This window comes from Phaethon aethereus (assembly GCF_964289735.1).
Source record: "Phaethon aethereus genome assembly, chromosome: 7".
Taxonomy (NCBI): Eukaryota; Metazoa; Chordata; class Aves; order Phaethontiformes; family Phaethontidae; genus Phaethon; species Phaethon aethereus.
Window position 1 is genome coordinate 38,002,117 of NC_138583.1, and position 27,973 is coordinate 38,030,089.

The 27,973-nt window shown below is 38.5% G+C and overlaps 1 protein-coding gene across 1 annotated transcript; it reads left to right on the forward strand.

Moving 5' to 3' along the window:
* Nucleotides 1–1,148: 1,148 nt before the first annotated feature.
* Nucleotides 1,149–27,973, forward strand: EDRF1 (erythroid differentiation regulatory factor 1; the record flags this gene model as incomplete). Its single annotated transcript, XM_082002540.1, has 25 exons — nt 1,149–1,214; nt 2,057–2,265; nt 3,736–3,802; nt 4,775–4,900; nt 5,413–5,537; nt 5,993–6,152; nt 7,417–7,518; nt 7,801–7,922; nt 8,899–9,010; nt 9,732–9,879; nt 9,954–10,062; nt 10,387–10,498; nt 14,056–14,316; nt 15,772–15,843; nt 15,959–16,109; nt 18,368–18,556; nt 19,613–19,813; nt 20,199–20,417; nt 21,567–21,790; nt 22,197–22,355; nt 22,618–22,767; nt 23,404–23,557; nt 23,824–23,939; nt 24,685–24,848; nt 27,802–27,973. The coding sequence occupies 25 exons, from the start codon at nt 1,149–1,151 to the stop codon at nt 27,971–27,973; spliced, it is 3,690 nt and encodes a 1,229-aa protein (XP_081858666.1).

Consider the following 27,973-nt stretch of genomic DNA (forward strand, 5'->3'; position numbering starts at 1 on the left):
TATTTTAGCTTGGTTCACAAAGGAAACAGGTTTATGCAACTGCACTTTCTGTCTTAGAGATCCCATAGTAATTTTCAAATCTTCAGGCCACTTTCAATCAACTTTGAGAGAAGGAAAGGATTTCAAAGACGACTAGGATCATCCAAGCTCCACAAGGATCAGCAGCAGGACAGAAAAGTACCCCACTAAAGGCAGGCACTGGCCCAGTTGCTACGTATGTATATTGCCTGGGAGGATGATGGCAGCCAGTTAGCATTTATGCTTCCTGACCAGTCACAAACTGCACTGTCTCTAGTGGCACAGCAAATACAGTGTATAATCTAAGAGGAAAAATAAATAAATACTAAAAATCCTTTGGGCACTATTCAAGGCAGCATTTGCTTGCTTAGGCCACCACAGCTAAGCCTTTGTCAAATTCAGTGCATAGGTAGAGGCCAGCATGCTACAATTCCTCATCACCCCACACTCTTAAGGTGCCCCATCACCAAGCATTCACTGGTTTTGTGGGGGTTACAGTTATTCAGTATGTCTGTAGACCCCATCAATAAGTCCTACTGGTCCCTTCCCTAAGCTACCTAACACGGCAATGTCCCAGTCCTTTCTCAGGATAGGGCTGGGACAGCCCAGGTCAGCCGGGCCCCGGGACCTCTGAGCATGGACAGGCCCCAGAGGCTCGGCAGCATCCTGCCACACAGAAACGCACCCTGAAGGCCGCAGCACCTCATTCTACTGGTACGGCAGAGTGGGGTGGCCGGACCAGGTGGTGGTGGTGCAGCCCCACCGCCTCAGCACCCCTGGAAGGGGGAAGCTGCCCAGGAAAGCCAAACCAGCACCTAAGCTTGGCGAGACGCAACCCGTCCACTACGCCAACAGCTGCGATACCCGCCACCACCGCCTTCCTCCTCACGCCTCGGCCCCGCCCCGCCCGCAAGCCCCACCCTCCGCGGTCTCCTATTGGCCAGAGCTCGCCTTCCCCACCCACCCAGTCCTCCTGGGACTTGCCGGGAAGCCGCGCGAGAGGTGGCTGGTCCCGGCGTGACGCACCCCCTGCCGGCAGCGGGCGCTGACAGCGGCCTGAGGGGCCCGGCCCCGGTCCCGGCCCCGGCCCCGGTCCCGGCCCCGGCTCCCGTACGGGCCCGCCTCGGAAGATGGCGGAGCTCTGCGGTGTGGGGGCCGCCGCCCCTCTGAGGGGAGACGCGGAGGAGCCTAAGCAGGTAACGGCGGTGGGGTGAGGACGGGGGACAGGCGGCTCTGCCCGCAGTGCCCTCCAGCGAGAAGGGGGTCCGGCGGCTGAGGGGCACCTCTGCCCCGCGTGGGGCGGCCGGTGCAGCGGGGCCGGGCACGCTGAGGCGCGGGAGGGCAGTTCCGGCGGCGGGCCGGGCGCGGCCGGTTTCGCTGCGGCAGGCGCGGGGCTGTAAACACAGCCCACAGTGATGTTTTAAGCCGCCTCATAGGCGTGCGCCCGCCCGCCTTCCAGTTTGGCGAGTGAGGGAGTGCTGTTGTCACGGCTGGAGTACAGTAGGGAACGTACTAATTATGATTAAGCTGTAATTGCAAGCAGTATTTCTGTTGTTATGCTTAAGTGCAGTGTGCTGCATTGTGTTTACATAAGTAGTATCCTGTGGATCTGTTTTTCCCTTAACGTATATCGGTTCAAAGCTCTTAACGCAAGTGTGACGGCTGCATATTTTGCAGAAGCGTGTTTAGCTGTAACGTTGCTGTTTGCTAGTGAACACCTACTTCCTCAAACTTTTGCGGTGTTAGTGGGAATTACATTTTAGTTTCAGCCTTTCTGAGTGATTTCATGTTCCGTAGGGAGCTGCTCTTAATAGCACTTTAGCCTTATAAACTGATGAAGGGGAGCGTACGCCTGACGCAAGTGTTGGAATCGGGGTAACCGAAATACTCCTGAGCATATGCAGGAGAAAGTTGTAAGTGACTGCAGCACTGGGCTTTGGTCACTTAACTATTAAAAGTAGCGTATCGTAGAGCAAGTCTGATAATTTTAGTTGCTATTATTTTATAAATAAAAGGCTCATTTCTCTTCAAAAACTAGGGGTCGGTGTTGTTTCTTGGAGGCAACGAAGTGAAAAGCAGTGCTGTGGTGAAATACTCATCTGCGCCACCACAAGCAGCGTTTGCTCGTCTTCAGGAGAAAACAGACTTGAAACTTCCACCTGCCAATTGGTTACGTGAAAGCGCTAAGCTGGGTCCAGCAGGTACAACTATTCTTGGCAACAACAAAAAAAGTAAACCATTTTCAAGGTAAGTAACAGCAGGATCTATTTTTTCCAGGCCTTGAAGAATAATTCTAATAGTGAACTTGGACCCTATGTAGTTCAGGGTATAGCAGCTAGCTGTTGCTTTTTCTTAACCATTCTCCCTCTGCTTTTTCATCCTTAGTTCTTGCCTGTGTGCTGTAAACTTGTCTCTTTTGTAAATGACTAGTGATGCTGGTAATGCTGTTGATTTTTTTTTTTTTTAAGTGCATGTTGACACCTTGCCTGAGACAGTCAAACTGACTTCATGTTCTTCCCTGGTTGGCTGTTGTCAGTTGGCCAAAATCAAACTCAACTTGTTCAGCCAGCCATTCTGCTTTTGATAACAGGTGAAAATGGAACAAATGTGGTTCCTCTTGAAAGTTACAGAGCCAATTTGTAGCTCTTCCGGATCTTTAGAGACTGGACCTGGCTAACTAGTGGCAAAAGAACTTTCCAAGTCATGTCAAGAGTGAACACAGAAGGTGAAATAAGGGACAAAACCAAAAAGCAGAATTACCTTTCAAATATGGATGTTTGTTAAATAGTTGGATGAGTTGAGTTCAGAGTGTTTATAGGAGGCTTAACTCCTGTGCTGAACGAGCAAATTCACATTAACTCAACTAGTTAGTGAAAATTAACAGTTTGTGGAGGGTCTCTGTTCAAATCCTCATAATCTGTTTTAGGAGATGTACATTTTTTTCCAGCAGGGTAACATGTTTCTCAGGGCTTTATAAATTTCTCCTGTTTATTTTAGATAGCATATTTGTTTGTTAGATTGAGGCCGGCAGTTTAATCTCTCTGTTTCTAGTGTCAGAATTAAAAAGCTAATAGTGAAAGTATAACTTCGGACACTTGCGCATCATGTATTTATTTGGGTTAGAGTAATATCTGGTTTAATTTTAAAGAATTATCTGTCCATTGAAATATTCTGACTTAAATAGCTTGTAATTTAGAGAGGCCTTAATGAGGGTGGGTGAAGACAGAAGGATGTGTCTGTTACAACATGTAGGCCAGTTTTGGAAAACATAAGAAAGAGGTTGAGTGAAATGACAGCTGCTAAAATGTAAGTATTTACTGTGCTTAATGCCTTAAAGAGAAACACCTTGAAAAACTGTTCTTGCTTTTAGTGTTTAAAAAAAAATTAAAATCTCAATTTCTCTAATTTCCCATAGCTGTCTTAAGTCAGACCTATTTAAAAGTGTTTCTTTTCTTGATTTCAACAAGACTTAAACTACCTTTTAGAATATCTTGAAATTGGATCTAAGCACTTCCAAAGGTATCTTTGAAAAACATGTAGAATGTAAAAATGAAATGATTGTGTTAATTAACTTCAGACCTCATTACACCTGGTAATGTTTAGCTAGGCACTTCTTAATGAAGAAAAAACTTTCAAAGATTTAATAAGCTTAAACAAAACAGGTCTCTATTTAATGTCACACTGCATTTGTCTTAACTTGTGATTTTTTCTGAATAGCTTTGGGATGGCGTATGACTTCATTGACTCAGTTGGAAATGATGTAGATGTTGTGTCTGATTCAGAGGTGTGTATAACTTTTTAAGTTCTATCATTCAAACTCTTATGTTGTATCAACCTTATTTTAAGATATTTCATGGCTTCTGTTGTCTTTGTGTCCTTTGAGGAAAAGTAAAGATCCCCTAGTGAAACACAAACAGATCACCTAACTTTTGTTCTGTCACTTAGGGGAGTTGTGATCACTGAATAAGAAATGTAGAGATAAAATCATATTTCCTGTGGTTTTCTACAAACGATCTTCAGCTAAAATATGTGGTTTAGTGAATGCAGCATATCAGTTTTGCAGTGTAGTTGTCTTTGTATGTTTGAAATTGGTTATTTTGATGTAAATTATTACTCTCAAGATGATTTTTGTTTTTTTTCTACTCTTACCTAGAAGAGACAGCCCCCCTTCTCCAGCTGCCTTCTTTCCTCTGATTTTTGCCAGCTTTTTTTGGTGCTGGTAGCATCTGTAGAATTCAGATGAGGCTATTCAGAAGAAGAAACACGCATACTCATTTACTGTCTCAGTGTTGATGTTTGGCAGGCTTTTATTCAGATGTAGATCTCTGTCCAGATTCCTCTGGGTATCTGTCCAGATTCCTCTGGGTATCTGACAAAGTGCTGGTATTCCTGTGGTGAAGATAGAGCTTTTAAAATCCAAACCATCCACTTGTTTTTTTTTTTTTTGTCACCTGTGATGATACCTGGTTGTGATGATCCAAAGAGAGATCATGTTGAAACCATGTATACTGACTGATTTTATTTTATACTGACTACTTGGTCTCTTTATCACTGTCATTCATGTTCTCTGGCCGCAACAAATAGAATTTCTTGTGGAATGGCCTTCTTAAAATCACTGTCACTATAAGGTTTTATTTCCCTGCCCTTGCCTCTCCAATGGTAGTAGTGTATTCTTTGCTTAGAATTTCCTAAGAATTGTCTTACAATGCAGTACAATTATATTGAATATTATCTCTGTTCTCTTTTCTCCTTCAAGAATATTAAAAAGCTTTTGAAGATACCTTACAGCAAGTCACATGTGAGCATGGCAGTACATCGCATTGGGCGGACGCTTTTGTTGGATGAGCTAGATATTCAAGAACTCTTCATGAGATCATCTCAGGTTAACGATTGGGTTTTTGTTAATTATGTCATATGATCAAAACGCATTATTTCAAGAATAGTGCAGCCAGCCAGAAAGCATGTATGTATCAAAATTCCTGAGAATCATATGCGATTACAGAAGGTGCTCTATTCTGCAGCAGTCGGTTTACCTGTGAACTGCATCTGATGTCCTGTATTTATGGTATTGTAGGATTAAAATTTGGTGTCCCACTTTCCTGTAATTACTTCAGTATTGCTATACTGTTTTATTAATTTTATTATTAATGAGTATTTGTTACCATGTAACCTCTTACTATGCATCTGACTTTCTAACGAAGTCAACTTCTCAGTAAGAACATAACATTTCTGGAAGATACATTGTCAATAAATGACCAATTCAAGACTGTAGCTGTGAGGTTATTTTCTGGGTTTCTTTTGTTGTTGTGGATGAGTATTCATATGTTAATAAGGGAGTTGTTTTACTTTGAAGATGGTTCTCGATATTAATTTCATATTTATGATGTTGCCTAGACAGGGGACTGGACGTGGCTGAAAGAATTTTATCAAAGGCTGATTGATCAGAAGTGGCAACGGAAAAAGAAGAGTAAAGAACACTGGTACCAGAAGGCTATACTTTCTAAATTTTTGTATTACAGGTAACCATATGTCTGCATGCATCTTGAATTCTGTACTGCTTACTTTTGCCTGATTTCTTGTCTTGAAGTAAATGTTAAAATTCCATTATGATCTGTCTTATTTACTGATTTATCCTTATACAGAAGAAATTGAGGGATGAGTTTGGGAAATAACATGTAAATGTTTTTAACAGAAATTAAAATATTTTAAAGTTGAATTACTAAAGAATAAACAGCATGACTTGATTAACTGCATATCTCAATATTTCTGGGTTTGAGGGAAGAACAACTTAAAATATGAGGTAGATTGACACCTGCTGTAATTTTGGAAGAGTTTGAGCAATGAACACCTCAATTTAGCAATCTTTTAGCATATACGCAAAGTCATTCTTTGAGAACAGTGCCTCAAATACAACAGTTCTAAAATGGATCTGTTTGCGTATTGTCGACTGAAATTTTTAATGTTGCTTTGTCAGCATTAATGGTGATGGAGCTGCTCAGCCTGTTCCTTCCGCTTCAAAACAGCACCAGGAGGGTCCTGTTTCAGGTGAGAGTGATGAAGCAGGAAGGGCATCCTGGCCAGCTCCTTTTGAAATGCCTTCTTCGTTATCTGAAGATCCAGGTGCCTCTAACCAGGTTAGTGTATGTAATGTTTTAAATGGCACCTTAGTTTTTGCAGAGACATATATATTGAAAGTTTTTTCAAAGGTATTGTTGCAGTACTCTTTGCTGAAAGAAATGAACTAAGGCATTAGAAGAACTTGGCAGTATGTGTGGTTTAGCTTATGCCAGTGTATCAGAGCTCTAAATTTCAGATTTTTTTTTCTCTTGCTGTAACACTAAATATGTATTTATCTATGCATTTTTGAGAAACAAAACATTTGGCTAGGAGTAGTCATCAATGACTTTACCTAAAAATAGGAAAATCTAATATTCAGAAGCTGTGTGTGGAAGCCTAAGGTTTTGGCCTTTCTCTTTAAATCTGCCATTCAAATGAATGTGTTGTGGCCCTGAATTTATGAGGTGAAGAGAGAAATGAAGATCTGTGAAAATGTTTGCAAAACAGTTAAGTGACACTTACAAATACTTGCTATGAGATTATGCAAGAGGAAGGGGGAGATGTTTATAGTAATTATGCAACAAACTCTGATTAGTAAATCCCTAATCCAGGGTTTCAGTCTGTGGTGAAGTTTATTTATGAAAATTGCTAATTCCTGTAGTTCTTGGGCAATGTAATACAGGAATTGATTAAATTTTTAAGAGGTTGAAAGATGTGTTGTATTCAGTCTACATTAATATAATAATGATGCTGTAGTTATCCGTAGACAGTATTACCAACTGGTACGCCAAATGACTTGGTCAGCTAACTTATGAAGGCTCTAACCTACATTACCCATAAAATTGTAACTGTACTTGTTGTGGTGTAATATTCTTAAGTGGAGTAATATTTCAGTACTTGAAAGCTTTTAGAAAAAGGATCACTTCTCTCTTCCACCTTCTTGAGGAACTATTGCTTAATACAGCAGACTGTTTATCATAGAGAAACTGTTGTGCATTAGTACGATGTGATTTTTCTTTAATTTATAAGACATCAGGGATGGGGGTTTTACTTCTGGAGACTGATAATCTGATGCTGACCCTGGGGTAATAAAGAGTTTTTATAGAAACATTCTGATTTCTTTCCAAAGCCTCTGAGTATAAAGTACAAAATTTTGGTACTAGCTATACAAAAAGCCTCTAGTCAGTGACTAGAATGCTTCTTTTCTACTTTAATACATATTTATTTAAAGATGTTAGAGGTAAAGATTTTTTCCCTTACATGCTTTTGTTCAGATTTTTTTTTAATGGCCTAACTTTGCCTCAGCAGCAGAATCACTCCTTATCCTTGTGCTTTTCACAGGGAAGTGTGCCTCTTGAACCCTCATATATAGTGGGGCATGTGGCCTCAGCCCCCAAAGAACAAAACCTGACTACTTTGTTCAATGACGGGGAAAACAGTCAGGTATGCTATATGTGAAATTTGAGCTCAAAGACTGAACTCCCAATTTAATCAAACATTTTAGAATTTGGTCTAAATTGGAACAGAGAGAAAAACTAAGCTCCCTGTAGAAGTAGCTTTTGTGGCATCTGTGATCTCAGTCTTTTAAGCTAATGTGAATGCGTAGCATAGTTCAGTATGTGCTGTTCTTTATTTGCTTCTTGCTTTCTCATAATTCCGTAGAATGTCATAAAAAACATGTTTTATAATAGTGATTTATAAACCAAATTTTTTCTCTTAATGAAGGGACTTAAAAATGACTTTGTTCGTAATATCTTGTGGACCTTTGAAGACATCCACATGTTAGTAGGATCAAATATGCCTATATTTGGAGGTGGGAGATACCCTGCTGTGAGCTTGCGTCTCAGGTGAGTTTTGAAGTTAATGAGATACATGTGTCAACCTTGACTAACTTGTTGCTTTGCTTCCTCTTCAGCTACCTGCATTTTGTTTGGTTGACTCTCTAATTTTAAAGAATAATGCTTTAGTCTTAAATGATGATGGCATTGTAAAGTGCTGGAAAACAAACAACCCCACAGCTATGCCACTGCACTGGGACTTGAGATGCTCTGCAGCTTTTTCTGGCTCTGTTACTAAATCTTTCTTCGAAAGTACTGGTGTTTTACAACCTTTCCTGACTTCAATGTGAATACTGAGTGTTAAAATACTTCTGTGCATCCAGTCCTTAATTTCATTCTATTGCTATTTTTATGAGGGCAGTATACTGGGATTCTGAATTCCAGTAACTGCTAGTTGGGCACTTCATAAGTACTAAAAACTTGTGACTATAATAGCTCCAAGTTCTGACTGTCTTGCTGTTCACTAATAGTTTATTAATACTTTATGTTGATCACTTGATAACCACTTTTTCTGTTCCTGCCTATATGTAGGCAAAGAATGAGCAAAAACTTGAAACTCACTTGATGTATTTGTCATCTTTTTAAGACACATCGAGAAATTAACAGTGCTTTGCTTTGCAAGGGATTTTGGAAGGTCTGGGACAAGGCTTGCGCTATAATTAGTTGCAGCTAATACTGCTATTCCTTTAGATCTTCTTAAGTACTTGTTAATCTTGGTAAGTGTAACATCTGAAGCTTGTTAAAGTTTCAGTATAAGTATAGGCAAAAATGCAAAACCAGTGAGTGTATTGCATTGGCGAGATCAGTACATTTATTTTGTTTGATACAATTGCTTGTTTGCCTCTAAAATAGAACAATTCACAAGTAATTGTTTTAGTATCCATCTACTCTCAGGTGACTTAAATCTAAATCCTGTTAGTAAACATGCCTAATATTTTCTAAAGTAAATAAAGACTTAAATAACACTAGAAATGTTTGTTTTTAGGGATAATAACAAGCCAATAAATGTGCTAACAGGAATTGACTATTGGTTGGACAACTTAATATGCAATGTACCAGAGCTTGTGATGTGCTTTCATGTTAATGGAATTGTTCAGGTAAGACTGTCTTTTTGCATTATGCCTAGTTCATCTGTTCTTCAGTTTCTGAAATTGTTCCAGTCGTAACAGAGCTCTTTCTAATCTTACTGTTCTGACAAAAAGATTACAAGAATCCTATATTGCAGAATGAGAAACATCTACACGGCTTGCAGCAGTCATCCAAAAGTGTGTTCTCTTTTTTCCTCTCCATATATGTAAAGTTCCTCCTTCCCCCAAAGTATGAATGAAGGCAAAAATAAAAAATGTAGCAGCAGAAATACACGAGTTTCTTTCATCTTAATCTGTAGTGTTCACTTGCCAAGATAGATGCATGCTTTTTAAACCTTGGTTTGTATTTAGTATTCCACAGTAGACCACCAGCTGAGTTTCTGTTGTACCTGGTAGCATATAGTGGCTTACTAAGCTGGCTAGGTTTCACTGAAGTAATAGTTAATGTTGCATATTTGGGGGTTTTTTTCATGTGTTGTTCTCCTTTTACTTTACCATGTTTGTCATAGAAGTGAGTCCTCTTCAATGCTTTTACTGACTAGTGTAATCAAGGTGTGCTTGCTTTTAAAGTAAATCATAGAAATTAACTCAATTTATCATGACACTGTATCATAATAGTAGCCTTTTGTTCCTTTTAGGAGTTGCTAAGAGACACTGGTGTATAGATTTTGGGGGAAATAGGTGGCAAAAACCCCTTCTAATCTTGACTTTTAACATATATTCCATGCAGAAATATGAAATGATCAAGACTGAAGATATTCCCAATTTGGAAAACTCTAATTTTTCTACCAAAGTGATAAAAGATATTGCTCAAAATATCTTATCCTTTCTGAAATCAAATTGCACCAAAGAAGGACATACTTATTGGCTATTTAAGGGTGAGTATATTTAGATCAATTTAAAAAGACTTATGTTAATGTCATGTTGATTAATGCAAGGTCTTAACTTTCAGCAAGTGGGAGTGATATAGTAAAGCTCTATGACCTAACCACCCTTTGTGAAGAGACAGAAGACAAATACCAAAACCCTTTTACAATGCCAGTGGCAATTCTTCTATACAAGTGAGTTCTTATAATTTTTGTTGTAATACTTAACAAATACAACTGCACCAAGAATTAATATAGACCAAAAATTATGGTGAAATGAAAATGCATGAAATGAGAATCTTCTTTTACACATAAGCTTGATAAGCCTTAGTTACACTAAATCAAAACAGACTTTCTCCTTTTCACCATTTCTCCATGTAAACTACACTCTTGCTGAGTAAGTCTTGTAGACCCATCATAAAGTTTGGGAGATCTACATTTGCAGTATTACTGTTTAAAGCTTGCTTTCCTCTAGCACAAAGAAATGATCCAGGGATTTACTGTTCAACTTTCTTTTAGAGTTGCTTGCAATATGATGCTGAAGAAAAACCAGAACAAGAAACACTATGGCACTATCAGAACATTGCTCCTTAATTGTCTTAAGTTACTGGACGATGGCAGACATCCTCAAGTAAGAGTTAATTCTTGTAGCTTTGTGGAAACAGAACAGAAATGCTGTCATCATAATACACCTGGTTATATTGTGTGGTACTTCCTCCTCCTTCTGCAAGGGAGAGAATTTAAATTTATAAACCTAGATGTTGATTTATGTTTAAAGAAACCCTGGACTCTCTTTTTTTTTTCTTTTTTTAGTAGTAGTAGCCTTCACTGACCCTCACTGCTGCACGAGTCTTCTGTTCTGTTCTAAAAAGGGCCTTTTCATTATGTTTGCTCTTTTGCTCTTGTTCCCAAAGAGCCCTTTTTGTGTTTGGAAGCTGTACAGACACTGAAGTAGATCTTAGCCAGACATTATAAAATGTGAATACAAGAAAAAATGCTTTTACTCTGAAGGTGGCTGAGTGTTTGAATGGGTCAACCAGAGAAGTTATAGAGTCTCCATCCTTTGAGATACTCAAAGCCTGAATGGACAAAGCCTGAGCAACCTGCTTTGAGTAAGGGGGCTGGGCTAGACAATCTCCAGAGGTTCCTTTCAAACTCAATGAGGTGAGGGAGTCAGAAATGGTTCATTAGACCATTGTATCAGCTGTCAGTACCTTGAGATGTTCTGCACTTTCAGAAGCAGTAAGAAAAGTAATGAAAAGGAGATGAAGCTGTATTGACTTCCTTTATTCCAAATACTTGATCCTGGTTTGTTCTTAGAAAAAAAAACAGGAATCTAATTGCTATGAAAGACAAGTAGTTTATTAAAGTTTAGGGAGGTAGAGAAGGTGTGTATGTCTTAAGAAACTTAAGTATTACTGCTGGCAGATGTGCTAGCTGCCATTTGAGTTGCAGAAGATAATGGAGTGTGCAGCTTTCTCATTGGGGTTTTGGCCAAGGCTATTCACAATCTCTTCCTTGTCTTGAATTGAAAAATCTGTAGATTCAGAATGATATAATGGAGAATCTGTGTGTTTAACCAAAAAAGTAAATTGGGATACTTCAGGAGGCTTGGAAATTGATTGGGCAGGAGCTGCTTTATTTAGGCTATGGCACATTAACATGGTAACTTAACTAGTAAATATGTTATAGGCAACACATAAATTTCAAAAAGAAATATCTATGCCAAAACTGTTATCTAACCCAAAGTATAACTTAATTTACATGTAACTGGTGCAGATTTAAGGTGTTTCCAACTGAAAATTGATCCCAAAAATGTGGTGTGAAAAATTGGAATTGTATTTAAAATGGATTACAAGAGGAGACATGGCATATATTAACTAAGAAGTATTTTGTAGATTCCTTCTAAAGTTGTGGAAAGCTCTCAAAATCCCACTAGAAGCTCTTGAAAACTTTTTTTTTTTGGCTTGCATAAGATACTTCTTTTGTTTGCCTCTTGTGATCTACAGTTTTTTCCCTTTCCTATATGGGATTTTTAACTCCATAACTAACTTTTTAGTAGAGTAGGAGAGACTGCTTGTTTGAGCTGCTCAGTTGCATTCATTCTCCTGCACGGTGGTGGCCGCCTTTGCTTTCTCAGCAGCTGTATACTGGATCAGAAAACAGCCTGGTAGAATAACTAAATTCCTGGGATTTTTTTTAACACATCTGCAAAAAGCCCTCCAAAAGTATACAAAAAGTGTAAAAAGTTGTTTGGCAGGTCAGACAAATGACTAATGCCAAAAGGTTGCTCTTCTGATGAGAAGTTACCTAACATGGCTCACATGATCTAGCAGTGCTACTGTGGAGAATGTGTATCTCAATTCTGCTTTGTGTGAAATCGCTGGACTGTATTCTGGCCCGGTCTCACTGCACTCCAGCAGAACCTGGAGCTAGAACGTGCCCTTTAGTACTAGAACCAGGAACTGTAAGTAACCACGCTCTCCTAAATAGAGGGCCTCAGTGACATTAAATGTAATATCTTTTTTGAACAGTCAGAAGTGGAGAGGATATTGGGAAGCAGAAAAAAGGAATGTGGGCACAATTTTTTTTATGTGACTGATTTCTATTTTTTTTTATTCCCCTTTCCTGGCTATGCTATTGCAGTGTTTCAGAAGTTACTCTTGACACTTTTGGCACTTTTGAATATTCAGAATGTTCCGGAAGTAAAAGGCAGGAGTTGATATCTCCAAGGTGAATTTCAGGGGAGTTAATTGCAAATCTTTCACTTGACATTCACTCAGCGTTGGGGGAAAAAAAGGCATCTTGAAAGCAAGAGATTTCACTCTAAAAACGTGTTCCAGAATTTATGCCTTGTCACAATCACTCTGTGTGCATGAAGCCCTAATGCAAGTCTTTTGGCAGTCAGATCCTTCTTAAAGTGCCTAAATCCAAAAGTTCAAGACTGAAAGCTATTACTTAGTGTTTGCATAATGCTGGAGCTACACAAGAGTCAGTAATTTAAGGTACACCTTGTCTCCAGTTTTTTTATTTCTGTATAAAACCAAACTGAAGCATGGGGGAATGCCGCTTGCTTTAGGCTATCACTGGTGAGCATTGCTTTTCTCCTGACTTACTGTATAGTTTTATTTCCTTTATCACTATAAAAGGCAAGCTACAGTTACCTCTACAGGCATATGCTGTTTTTGCCCTGGTGTCCTGTTTGAACTCTTGAGTTTCAATTTGAATCTCTTAATTGTTGGGTTTTCGGGTTTGATGTGGTTTTTCTGTTGTTGAGAAGTTGAAATTGATTTCTTCATGCTCTGAACTTTTAGTACTGTGAATGTTGTTGCTGCTACAGGATAGCTTTTAAATGCTTCTGTCCAGTATCTCCTCATACATCAACACGTTTTGAAACTCTGGCAGTATATAATATTAAAGTACATAGAGGAATAAACTGACAAAGCGGGAAGGAATGAAGTGCAGACCCCTGAATGCTTAGCTCTACCATTACTTCCTCCTTTTTCTCCATACAATAGCAGTCCAGAAAAGACAAAGGGTAAATACCTCCTTACCATCAGCTAAGAAGATAGCTGCTGTTGGGTTTTTTTTTTTCCTAATGCCAGATTTTACCTTTCTTGCATGAATTGGAACAAAAGTGGAAAGGTAGAAGCTTCTCTGGAGTGCAGCATAACTGCAGTTTGAGAGAATCTGTAAAGCTCAAAAGATGCAAATAAACAAGGAGTTTGTTAGGATTGCACTCAAAAGAAGTAAATAGGATGATCAAGAGCTGCCCTCATTTTTTTCTCTTTTAAGAAAAAAGCCACAAAACCAAATCTTGGGCTGTGGTGGCCTGTATTCCCAATTTTTATGTCTTTGCTCTCACTTGTTTGAAAGGAGATGAAGACTTTGTAAGCTGGGGGTTAAAACCAAGTGTGGGCAAGCTTGATCGCAGGAACTGCGTGCACATATGTGGATAGTTGATAAGACCAGCCATTTGCTGCTTAAATATTGATAAAATTCAGTGCTCAAAAATACAGTAATATGGATTGTGTGTGTATGTGTACAGGCTGTATTTACAGTGTATCAAATACCTACTTGCATGTATGTTTATTCATTATTCTAAGACAAATTATACTGATGTTTTGTCTCAAAAGAAAAATTTAACTTGAAAACAAATCGCTAATTTTTTTCCTCTTATTTAAAAAGATTATTGCATCAGCAAACTACATGTTATCAGAGCTTTTCCAGTTGGATGAACCTAAAAAAGATGACAGTACAAGCTTCCCTATAAATGGAAATTCTGATGAAAGTTACAGCGAGGAAGAAGAAGAAATGCCAGACAGTGATGAAAATGGTTCTTACAGTAACAGTTCTGATCCACCAGATGACAACAAAGCAGTTGCTATAATCAAATCTGTTGGAGAGTTATCAGTACCGGAAAAATACAAGTCTGTTCATCGAATACGTGTAAGTGAAGTTGTAGGTGTTTTTTAAGGGTTTTCTTAAAAGATTCAGTTCATGTAGCAAGGTTTGTAATTGAAATTCCATTACCTGTTAGTTTTGTCTTCAGGTTAACTGAAGCATGAGAAACTTTTCATGAACTGCTCATAAAATTTGAGGTCTTTTGAATTTTACGGTATAGCAGGTTTAATGTAGGTTTTCCCCTGCCATCTTGCATATGTCCTCTATGGCATGATACTGCATAGCTTGCTACAGAAAAAATTATTCCGGTCATGGCAGCAGAGAAAATATCACCAACTGTGGCCCTATGTAACAGCTGTAGATGACCACAAGTTTGTGTGGATACCTAGGTTATCTTACTAATTTTTTTCTGGAGCAATATTAAGGTTGGGTGGGTTTTATTTGGGGAGCATCAGCTACTTCATATCCACAGAGTCAGTCTTTGATTTCCCTCTTTGATTTGTCTTTCCAAGGTAACTGGTCAAAACACAGCAATTTGATTTCCCTGAAAATTTGGTTATAGGTCATTTTAAAGAGCTGTAGCTTTCCCCTGCACATGTGTATATGTTGTGTCTAAGGGAACAGCTGGGTGCATAACCATGGTATTCCTGAAACTTCACTGATATACATGTGCTTCATCAATGAATCAGCAGAAGTGTAGTACTGCTACCTTCATCGCACTTCCTGTGCGTTATTACTGAAACAGAATAGAGGAAGATAAGAAACTGGGAAGATCAGTGAATAAACTGTTTATAGCATTTTACTTTTCTAATGTTTTACTTGTCTTACCTATATAGGGATATGATTATGAAATTACTCTTATTGGTCAAAAACCTTTTTTCTAACACCTGTGTTTAGTAGCAAAGAACAAGATTTCCTAAAAAAAAATTGTAACTCTGATTGCTGTCTTTAATTTCTAACACTTCAAGGTCCATCAGCTGAAAATACAACTTGTACAGGTGCAGAAGCACTCAATTTCCCTTTTCTCCCCCTTCTACAGTAGCCCAGAAGAAAACAAAAATACGATGTCCTCCCCCCCTGCCAAAAAAAATCAAGGCACTGAGTTGTTCAAAGGTGACAGAAGTGTAACTTTGATGTATAGGCTGAAGAAATTATTTCTGTGTAGTATTGAATCTGCTTATCTTCTTGTGTCTGCATTGCACACCATCTACGCATGCTTTTGTAATTACTGTTATGGAATAGAGTTGTCTTATCTCTTCTCCGCTTTGCATTGTCTTTGGGATTACCAAGAGAGACCAAGTGTAAATGATCAAGTATATGAATCGCCCACTGAGATAAAAGAAATACTGTGACAATTTCTAGCGTAGAGTTCAGACGTTCCATGAACAGGTTTTCTTAATACTATCTCTCATTTGCGCCTTCTAGCCGGTAATTTTGACATTTCATATGTTGAACCTTTATTCTCTTCTTATTCCTTCCCTGCTGCCCACCTCAATGAAGCCTAGTTGTGCATTTCCAGTCTGCCACGGCACTGAGGAGCGCTGCCGGCTGGTGCTCAGCTATGTCCTGGAGGTACGTTCACCGTTAACTTCCTAATGAGATTCCACCCAGTACCCAATTCTTGATGTATTCTGTATTTGCTAAATATTGCTTTCAGGGTGAATTAAATGATTTCTGCTTCTTGCAGGGCTTGAAGTCTGTTGACAGCAGTGTTAAAAAAGAGGGTGACCTTCCTGCAGCTGACCCCAGCACACCGATCCCATTGAAATATGAAGATGAATCCACCAGTGGTGGTCCCGAGTGTCTGGAAAAACAGATGGCGTTATTTTTAGACAAAAGTAAGCTGTATTGTTGTGCAAATAAGACCTTTCGAATGCCAACACAAACTGCTGCTACTTTTTTGATTGTCGAAGTCATTAATTACATTATTGCATAAGCAAAAGTAGTATACCAAAAATTGGAGAACAGTCTGTTCCTTTTTAAATATGAAAAGAATAGTTCATTTGGGATATTTTGCGTATCAAAGTGTCTCTTATTAGTAAACACATAATTTTACTGGACCCTATTTAGACGTGGCTTGCAGATGACGTCTATAAGGGTTTAGTATTTTGGTGTTTGGTATGTGGAGCACTGAGTTGTGTGGGTTGTTTTTAAAGCAGACTTAATTCTTTTTTTGTGACTTGGAAGTTTTGTGGAAGAACTTACTACTTCCGGCAGGTTTTTCTCCTTACTGATGAATTGCTTATAAAATGTTAACAAGGATTTTGTTTTCTTTCTTGTACCTCTGCAATTGTGGAAGGCAGTAGCAAATAAGATGTTTTGTTTACTTAAATACGCAAACTCCAGAAGCTTCAGACTATATTCTATTTTCTTTTTCCTTGGAGTGCCGTAAAATGGTATAGGAAAGACGCTTCTGAAAGTAGTAGAGTTCTCTGCAGGGCAAGAAGCCCTATAAGCATAACCCAGGAAGAAATTTAAGTTTTGCATATATTTACAGTTCTTTATTCTTTCCTTTTTCCTCCCTTCCCCCTTTGAAAATCTGTGAATAATAAGCAAGCTCAGTTTCGAGTTACTCATTTAAATGTTCTCATGTTTCTCTTCCAATCTTATGATTGTCTCTTAAATGTCAGTGACCTGGAGATGTATGCGTACTTTCTTAATTTTTATCAGATATGTGACTACAGAATTTAACACCTCCATCAGAAAGTTACATTGTAGTGAGCTTGCATAAATTCTGCATAGTACTGTTAATATGGACTGTGAGACTAATTTTTACCAAGATCTACTGAGAAATGTTACCTAGGTCTGCTCAGCGAGAACAGTGTGCTTATTTCAACTCTCCTGCAGCTAGGCTCTTGTCTTCTGCCTTCACCATTTGGAACTGATGACACATTGCAGCTGCTTGCCAGCTGGCAAGGAGAATGTCCACATGTTAACTCTTTCTGTTTAGAAACAAGTGTTTCCTGGGGAATGTGGGAGATAAATATTGCACAGATCAGAGAAAAATACTTTACTTGATTCCTGGAGCTGTGCTGGAGTTCTTCCCTGAAGTAGGAATGGTGCTGCATGTTTGGGTCGTAAAGGATTGAATTCAACCTAAAGAAAAATAAAAATAGTTCAAACATAAGGGAGAAACTCGCTTCTCCAGTATGGGGGTGTGTTTTCTGTGATGCAAATTATGTAGTTTCTCTGCTACATGTGTATGTTTATGTACATATAGAAAACATATAGAATACATATAAAAAAGTAATCCTAATTCTTGAAGATAACTACTTCTGAATTGTAGGTAGATACAGTATATGTACATTTTGTGTCTTTAACTGCATGAGGTGTTACTGTATTGGATTTGTCTTTGTCCTAACATAAACTTGAAGTTCTTCTAAAACTTATTAAAGATAGTGGTCATGTAAGTCAGGCCTTGTAGGTCCACCCGTAAGCAGGAGATTGACTTCTGTGTGCAGATATTGTCAGGACAAATTCTGTCCTTTGGTATGCCTGAAGTCAGTGGTCTGTTTTTTCTGGTTCCATAACCACTGCAGCATTGAAGAAGGAACCTTCATAATCTTATGCTGAGGATGTCTTGAAACAAGTGTGAGAAAGGCATTGGTTTTCCTTGTGAGAAGAACCAGATTCTCCAGTTCCTTCTGTGCTGGAGGCTAAACGCACAAGTGGAAGCTTTCTTACTTTGAGACTGTTCATACAGAAACAGAGCATATATCCTGAGGATTTGGTGGAAAACATGACACATCATGCCTGTGGCTTTCCCTTTCGTTTCTACTGTTACCTAACGGAATAGTCTGGGCCGCTGCACCCGTATTTCAAAAGCTGTTTAAAGTCTGAGAGGTTAGCTGCATTGTCATTGTGCTCACTGTATTCGAGCATCCCACTATCAGGTGGAGTGTGTGGAAAAGTTCCGAGTACTGGGTCCATTTTGCAGACGAAAAATGTAGTGGCAGACAAGTTGGCATAAGTCTACTTGTGCAGAGCTGTAAAAAGGCAATTAACTTCATCAGTATATAGACAAAATGTAATGTCCAACCTCTGGCATATGTTACGAAGATAAGACTTTACTGATGAGGTTCTGTTCGTGTTACAGTGGGCTCATTTCAGAAGGGTAAGCATTCCAGTCAGTCAGGAATGATTCCTGGATCGTGGCAATATAAAATGAAACTCCAGCTCATTCTGAAATCATCAAAGGCTTATTATGTCCTATCTGATGCTGCTATGATTCTGCAGAAGTATGGGAGAGCATTACGATACATCAAGCTGGCTTTACAGTGCCATGGTAAGTTGCTAGAATGTATTTGTCATCTGTACCGTTGCCTGTATATATCTTTCACTATATCAAATACTTCTCTTGTGCATGATTTCTCCTAATGGTGTGCAGTGACAAGTCTGACGACCATGCGTTTTATTAAACGAAGTGTCTAGCTCATTATTCAGGAGGGAACGCCGTAGTAAGAATAACTTCAGTCTCTGTTTGGTAGAAAGGTGCTCTCATTTTGACAGGTTGGGAAACTTAAAGTGCAGATTTGGAGCTTCAGAGCACTTGAAGTTGGAAGGTGTTGGTCCTGGTGCCAAGACCAAGATAATATTGTGGGGTCTCAGTGCTACTGCTGCAAGCAGATGTTTTTTCCCTGGAAATGCCTGGTGGTTCCCATTTCATTTAAAAATATTCCTGACTCTCAGAAATACCAAACTTATTCATCAGCTGAGTTGGATAAAATGAAATACATCTTCAGGTATTACTGAAGAAAATGAAGGAAGTAAAATCAGGCTGTTTAGAATATTACTACAATAATGAAAATAACTAATGGGAAAATGCCATTAGCGTAGTACTGTAGTACTGCTGTTTTGCTTCCATATTTGTAGAGCTTAGGGTGGGGGAAGGCTTATAAAGCAAGAACACTTGATGTTAACACAAAGCATCAATATGTTTATCAATAACTTAAAGCAACCTTCAGCTTTCAGTGTTTTAAAGACTTGCGAATCAAGTTTAAACTGAATCTTTTGGAAATTAATTTTTCAGGGTATATCTCACTTGAGTTAATCTGTAGAAAGTCAGTTTTCCTTTAGTCAAATCTGAGATGAGCATTTGTAATTACCAGATTCACTGCTCATCTTGAACAACATAGTTGCTCTTTTGAAACTGTCAGCTGTGTAGAGCAACTGTGACTTTAAAATACGTTAGTTCTTAGAAGAACGTGTGTTGCCTGCATACACAGAATAAGCATGGCAGGTAACATGAAAACCAATTACATTGTCAGTCTGTGTCAAACCTTTTGACATTTAATTCTTTTCTCCCCCTCTCCCTCATCCCTGGGATATTTCTTTCTAACAGATACCTACTGTTGTCTCTGCGCCAGCATGCTTCCTGAAGTATTAGTATTTCTTTGTCAGTGTTTAACCCTTTGTGGAGATATCCAATTAATGCTTGCTCAAAATGCAAACAACAGAGCAGCATATCTTGAAGAATATAATTACCAGACAAAAGAAGATCAGGAAATATTACATAGTCTTCACAGAGAATCCAGGTGTCAAGGTATGATACTGATGTAACTGCCATAATTCAGTGATACGACAGACATAAGTAATTTCATTGTGCTTCCTCAAAACCATGCGCTAATGTCACTTCTGGAGGAGGGTTTATTATGCTTCAGTTCTGTTTTCTTCAGAGAAGGGCTATCATGCCCATCATATGTAAGGAGGTTGTCAAGATATTGTATGACATGTCTGAAGCTGTAAAATAACTAAAGACAGTAATTGTTTAAGTAATGGGTAAATTGTGCTTATCCGTAGAAATTGTGGGATCATTCCGACATGGGCCTCAGACTTAGTCTAGAGGAGAATGCCTGAAATGATGACCATAGCAGATACAAGTTTGTGAATACTGTTTGACATGCAGACTTTGCATTTTGTTTTTCTAGTGTTTGCCTGGGCTACTGACTTGTCTACAGACTTGGAATGCCAACTTTCCGTCAGCTGTAAATGTTATGAAGCAGCTTATGAAATTTTACTTTTCAGTAATCTAAAAAACCAAAATCCAGAGCAGCATGTACAGGTACTAAAGAGGATGGGTAATATCAGGAATGAGATTGGAGTGTTTTACATGAACCAGGCTGCTGCAGTGCAGACTGAGAGAGAGGGCAAGTATGCTTTTTTTTTTCTTCTTCCTATTTCACAGAGCTACGACAATGATCTTGTTCACTAACAGTGTGAAAAATCTCAAGTATTTCTGATTATAAAGCAGCCATTTAAAGAACTTCATAGTAAATACTTTTCTGTAATTAATGTTGTGCAACTTTCATGATCATATTTGTCTACAGTAGATTACTGTGGCTTGATTTGAGCCTAAACTGAATAATGGAGTCTGTAGCTTTGGAGAAATTCTTTAAATTGTGTAGAATGCCCTCAAAAAAACCATGATGGAAACTGAAAACCAACTCTGTTATGAAAGGGAGGGCATGTTGCGTTCTTGATGTGTTTGGTTCAGCCCAGTGTGAACAAGCATAAGCTTAATTTAAACATACAAATAGTTTCAGTGAAGTCAGCCTTTGAGTTTTCTGATAAGTAAATCCTTGGAAGCTTTGCCTCTGGTTTATTTTCGGTGGGTTTTTTTGAGGAAATGGAGCTTGCCTAAGCTTCTTCGTAGGGTAAGGTGTTTGGTGGGTTTTTGTTTTTGAAAGCAAAATCAACAGTGTCTTGCTTACAAGTAAGAGTTATCTAAACTAGAACAAATTAGATGCTGGTGCTTCAGTGTAAACAGCTCCAGTCTCCCACATACTGGCTGTTTTCTGTGACCTTTGTCCAATTAATATTTGAAGGATTTTGGGTTGGACCTTTAATTTTGTAATTTTTTGTAATTTCCGTGTTTTTGCAGAACTGCTTTAGCTGAAGTCAAAGCTCAAATACTGAATTTCATTTGTCTGTAAAAGTCACTTTTTACTTGTTACATACTGTAAGTTTATAGAAGTAACTGTAATACCCTGAATATTACTGTGAAAAGAAAAAAAGTAGTCTATGTTCTATCCTGTTAACTTCCCCTGTTTTTTGTGTGTAATGTTATGATAATTCTTTTGAAAGTAATAGTATGTGTAATAGTGCACCTTAGGTATTAAGGTTTTCATATGTTTGAGGATTTCTTAAAAGTGTTTTCCATGAATTGGGTCTCCAGAGTCATTTACTACCCTTAAATTCTAAAACGTCGTTTGCAAGAAAAAGAACATAATGGCAGTGTTTGTTGGGTGTCTTTCAAGAGTTTGAATGAGATGGTAAGCCTTGTGTCTTAATCCTAGTGAGTAAAAATGTATCGATGACAGAGCAGCAACTCTGGAAGAAAAGTTTCTCTTGCTTTGAAGAAGGAATTCAGAATTTTGAGTCAATTGATGATGCAACCAATGCTGCTCTTCTGCTGTGCAACACAGGAAGGTTGATGCGAATTTGTGCTCAAGCGCACTGTGCAGCTGAAGGTGACTTCAAAAGAGAGTTTTCCCCAGAAGAGGCTCTTTATTACAATAAGGTAACATCATACTATTTTTTTAGAATGGCCTGTACGCTGATATGCCTTTTACTGTAGAATATTTGTGAATATATTTGTAAATATCTGTAATTCTTGATGTAATAACTTGGGATACCTCTCCTGCTTTCCTGTTATCTTAATCCTCACTGTATAGGCTTCACTATTGTTGTTGAGGTTTGATTCCATTGCTCTGATATATTGAAGTGCTGTGATATTCAGCTCTTGATGTTTAACACGGACTGCAATACCACACACAAGGGAGGTGGAAATGTGTGGTCAGGATTAGTTATGACCAAAATGGGTACAAGGAAAATACTGAAGAAGGCTCAGACAGATTATTTTTGAATGCTTCCTTGAGAATGAGTAAAGCAGTAATCATGTACGTGTATTATTTTATAATCTGTAGGCTATTGACTACTATCAGAAGGCATTAAGATCACTAGGTAAGAGAGATGTGCATCCAGCTGTTTGGGATTCTGTGAACTGGGAGCTGTCTACTACTTATTTCACTATGGCAACTCTACAGCAGGATTATGCTCCACTGTCTCGAAAGGCTCAGGAACAGGTAATGAAGAGCATTTGGTAAAATAAGCTATTATCTTCCTGAAAAACTAAACAGTGAGCAAAATTGATATTGGAGTAACTTGTAAACCTCTATTAGATTGAAGAACTTTTGTGCAGTAGTTCTTGCAAACCATAAAACGTTTAGTGACTTGCATTTTTAAGGTTTTGCTTAAGGAGAATTTGCTTAATGAGAATGTGACTTGCACATAGTGGTGTTCTAGTTTCAAAGTAATCACACTACGTCTTTGTGTTTTATCTTGTAGATAGAGAAGGAAGTTAGTGAAGCCATGATGAAGTCCTTGAAATACTGTGATGTTGATACAGTGTCTGCACGACAGCCTCTCTGTCAGTATCGGGCTGCAACCATCCACCACAGGCTTGCTTCGATGTACCACAGTTGCTTGAGAAACCAGGTATTAGTACAAACTGTTTTGTTTTTCTGTATAGGTTCTGTACTTAATATCTCCAATGTGTGTGGAGATTAATATTTATCCTTCTACCTGTAGTTGGGATATATTTATTTAAATGATTTAACCAAAGAAATGTAGGTGGTTTATTTGCAAATCATTGTGAAATACAGTGTTACTTTTAAGAGCAGTCTGTCCTTTATGGAGTGTATTGAGCTTTATGGTTCTGTCTATGCTAAGTGGTTCCATGCTCTCATAACAGAAGCCCTTGATGACAAATACTTTCTTTGGTTTGGTTTTGCATCCAAGCCACTCTTCTGATACTTAAGCAGGCGGCCTTCTGCTAGAACACTAGTATATGATTTATTAAAGCCATAGTGTAGACTTGGAGGTTGCTTTCTGATTCTTTTGTTTTGAATTATTATTCTTTGTGATAACTTAGTTCCACTTGATGTGAATTTGTTAGCACTAGGTATGACATTACAATAGATTCAGAGATGTTAGGCTGGTGATGTAGTCTAGAAATGTGCAGGCAATGATTGTTGACAGCTTGTGTAGTCCATAAGCAGTTTTTTTTCTAATGGTTACCTCACGAACATACAAATTGTCTGGGATTTACTATGTACCCTACTTTGAGTGCAGGTTGGTGATGAACATTTGAGGAAACAACACCGAGTACTTGCTGATCTTCATTATAGTAAAGCAGTAAGACTCTTCCAACTCTTGAAGGATGCACCTTGTGAGTTCCTTCGCGTGCAACTGGAAAGGGTGGCATTTGCAGAATTCCAGATGGCAAGTAAGTCTAGCTCTGCCTTACTACAACAGCTTTCCAAATTACCATTTCATTTTTAGATAACTTTGTGTATGAGAGCTGGAGTAATTTGCTTGTCAGGATAGAATTTTCTTCAAGAGGGAAGAGATGTTTCTATCTTACTGGTTTTCCGTTGACTAGGGCAGTACATGGTTTTCTTGTGAGAACTCTTAATCCTTGTATGGAAGAAAAAGTGCAATCCATAACAAGCCATTTGTGTCATTCATTTTACTATGTTTTGTTTTTTTAAGGTCAAAACAGCAGTGCTGGGAAATTAAAGACTTTATTTGGGGCCCTAGATATAATGGTGAAAACCAAGGGTGCGTTCCAGCTCATCAGAAAGGAGCTTGTGGCAGAAAGTGAACAGGTAAGTGAAAGTCTGAGAGAAAGCAGGTCTGATGATCTGCTCCCTTGTGTCTCTTGCATTCACACAAAAACTGGTCATTTGGCAATTAAGATACTGCTTGGTTACTTTTCAGTAGAGCTAGTTGCTTAAATAGTGTGGACAGGGTTTGAACCTACTGCAGTTCAAGTCTAGCCTTTAAGTGGAAGTGGATTAAAAAAAAAATCACTATAGACCATACCTTTCATCCGGAGATGGGTTAAAACATGTTTGTATATGGATGTTCTGTTCAACTCTGTTATCCCTTAAAAGTCATCTTAAAGAACTTAAGAATGTATGTACAACATAAATGGGAATTCTCTCTATGTAGTGTATTTGATATTGAAATGTGGAAGGTTATCTGTAGCTAGTCTTAATAGGTTCTTGATGCCTAAATAAATAATTACTTGCAATGTGTGCTGACAAGTGTTCATCTCTTGCTGGCAATTTGGGCAACAGATTGAGTAGTCAAGTCTTTTTATTTTCCTGATATTTTTATATCTGAATACTCCAATATATATGTACAACATAAGCGGTTGGCATAACTTGTGTACAGTGTGGATGTGAGCTAACTCCTGAAGGTGCATAACAGGGTGTCGTAGCAATTGTGATGTTGGTACCCCTGCTGTAAAGAGTAAGCTAGCCTGCATGTGAGGTTGTCTGCCTTAACTGAAGCGAGTTTTAATGGTGAAGTCGAGTGAAATGTTGTTTGTTCTTTCTCTTCTTGTAGATAAGCAAGGATAAAAGTAGTGTTGAGAATATGTCACCTAACGACTCCTCTACTGGCCTTAACAAAGAAGAAGTATTGAAACTGCTTAGCATTTTTGAGTCCAGAATGTCATTTCTTCTCCTCCAATCCATTAAACTGTTAACTTCAACCAAAAAAAAAATTGGGTAAGCTGAACCTTGGGAAGCATATGTAGATGTGATTCTCATGCATAAATCTGTACAAACGATGTGCTCTTAGGCATGCAAGGAAGTGTGATACTTACTGTTTTCTGGAGGTGACTCCTGTGTAGAGAAGGAGCCAAGATACACCTTGATCTTCTAGATTTTGAACAGTTTCTATGTTTTTGTGTGTAATGGAGGGAATGACCAAGAAACTTCTTTACTCAGTGTGTCTAGGCAGCCTTTTTTCCTCTCATCTTTCCTGAAAGTGGTCCAGGACTGAGAGAAGACAAAAAAGTCAGACTTGAATGGCTGTATTCAAATAGGAAGATAATAGTTTGTAATCATTGTCTGAAATGCACGGTACAGTTATGAATCACTGATGCTTTATCATGCTCTGTGATATCTGACTTATCTGTTAGAGCATATAAATCTTATGTCCTTCATAGGTATAAATTCACACACAAAGCAGTTTAACTTGTACTGCCATAATTTTGCTGGCATACTTCTCATTGTCGTCTTAATCAAACTGTTTGTTCAGGGAATGAGGTACATGTATATGGCATCTTTTATCTTACCTTTGACATTGGTCTTCAGCTGTGACAGAGCACTTGAAAGTTAGTGGGGGAGAAACTACTGTGTGCTGCTGATCCTTTGATATATCTTGATGATAAAATATATCAAAGGCAGCACAGTTTAGGAAGCAAAATATTTGAGAGTAAATGTAGGCATACCAGTAATGCTGTAAGTGGAGGAGGGGGTGTATATGGGGAAGATACTCACTGGCATTAAAGAATTTTCTAGCACCTAATAGTGTGTAATGAAAAAAACAATCTTCTGTCGTGTTGCTGGGATTCAGAACAAATGTGGCTTCTCCTTTTTGTGTTGACCTTGAAGTGATATTGGGATTAGGTGTGGCAGTGTAATTCCTTACACCACTGTTGCTTCTGTTGGTGAGATTTGAATGTGTGTGTGTAGTTGCTTTTGGGATCCAGAAAATACCTTTTATTCCCTCAGCATCAAACACATTTGCTTGCATAAGCTACAGCAGCATACTATTGCTGTTTCTAATGTTATATAGAGTTAATTTATGAAAATGTAGTATTAGTTCTAGTCTGTAGTTCTAGAGAATTCTTTTATTGTTGGAAGATATGTTAATAGTTTTTCAGATTGAAGTACTGCTGATGCAAGTGCTGTTTTGCTGAAATTAAACTGTGAAATGAATTCATTCTGTACAGTAAGTTGCATGCTGATAGTAGAAGGTGGGTAAATAGAAAAAGCAGGAGACAAGAAGAAAGCCTGTGTGCTTTCTTAGCAGTGGTTTAGGTGCATTGTTTGGTGCTTTCACTCTTTTTTTAAAAGAGCTTCCACAAGGTGGCAATCTGAATATGTGAAATGCAGATGATTAAAGTAGAACTTGTCTTTAACCAAGTAGATGTCCAAGTAACTGAGTAAACGGTTTTAGTTTTGTTATCTTGTACTATGGGTAAGTATTGCAAAACAAAAAAACTCTGTGTTTTTGTTTTGTGGGGTTTTTTTCCTCCCTGTTTACTTTCTCATCATTGTCTCTCTTGAATGGGGTTTTGTACTGAGGTTCCGTGTAGGGAGCGTGCCACAGTTTGCATACTGTGAGATGGGGGAGTTGCTATAACAAGTTAAACTTTTTTAAACAATGTTGGATTGAGGCTAAGCTTAAAACTACCTTCCTCGTACCTTGTGTACGTCTTGCATGCGTTTCCTCAGTTCTACTTTTTCGAAGGAGAAGATAACGTCTGCCTTCTGTTTCAATAATTGGCTGAAAAGGGAAGGAATTGGAGCTCACAAATGCTATTTCAAGGTCTCGGATGCACTTTGGCAGAGAACGGGAGAACATGTGGTAAAATGAATATTTGATAGTGAAACTTGCAGACTAGCAATAAAACTGAATGAAATCAGAGTTTTACTCTCTAAAACTGAAATGCAGAACTTGGCTATGTAAATCGGAAGAAAGAAGTAATTGAAAGTAATACTTCGTTCTGGGAATTCTTGTAACTTATCCTGGAAATACTTTGCATTTCAGTGGCTTTGACTACCTGTTCTGTTTAATAAATAAACCCGTCTGATTTCTGTCAAGTGTTATGAATTTAATTTGCTTTACCTTTTCTTGGTAATTCCCGAAGCATTTGTAATTAAATATGTGTTGCTTGCACACATACATGCTTAATTTATTATGGCAGCATTTTTTTCTCGTTTGGGTCACTTACTTATTAGTCTTGGACATTAAATGTAGCAGAGCAGGGTGGTGAAGAGGAGGGGTGTGACAGCACTGAAACAGAAGACCGGCACGTGTGTTATAAGTGATTTACAATATTTGCCAAATGGAGGAAACTGGTGGGAGCTTCAGTTGCAGACTGGCAAAAGAGGAAAAGCTCTTTTGTGTAGAGGTGTTGAGCATGGAAGAGGCTCTGCTGTAGGGAAGTAGCTTAGATATACGGAACTTGAGAGAATGAGGCCAGATCACGGGCTCCAGGCTCCAACAGGGAAAATGATGCCTGTAGCGGTTTAGAGGGGAGAGCTAATGGCAGGCAGTGGCACGGGAGCAAACGGGCTGCCTCTCCCGAGCGTTTAGGTGTCTGTTTGCATTTGGCGTGATCAGATTAGACTAGTACAGAGTTTTGGCATGGAGACCTGTATGTGGAGGGTTTACGATGTGATTTGGGATTATGAGTTAATAAAGTAGCCAGACTGGAGCTGAATAAAAATTGGAGCACCATATCCCTCCTGCAGTATAAAGAATGGCTCTGACTGCACTGCTGTGAAATGGTAGGAAAGAGGAATAAGGAGATCAGAGACTCAAATCAAAACACCAGCCATGTGTTTTCACAAGGGAAGAGCCATGGTTATTTAATAATTGTTTTGATAATTTGCAGAATAAAATATTGTGGTCACATTAATGGTTTGTATTATGTTTTCTTTTCAGGGGCATTAATGAAGAAGAAGTTGTTCTTAAAACAAACAAGCAAGTTTACTCCTCGCTGTTGCGTGCAACTGCTAACAGAAGTATAACTCTGCTAGAACGAATAGAGGTAATCTTAAATTTACTGGAACAGCTGACTCAAAATAACGAAGCTAGTAATGGAGGAATTCAGTGA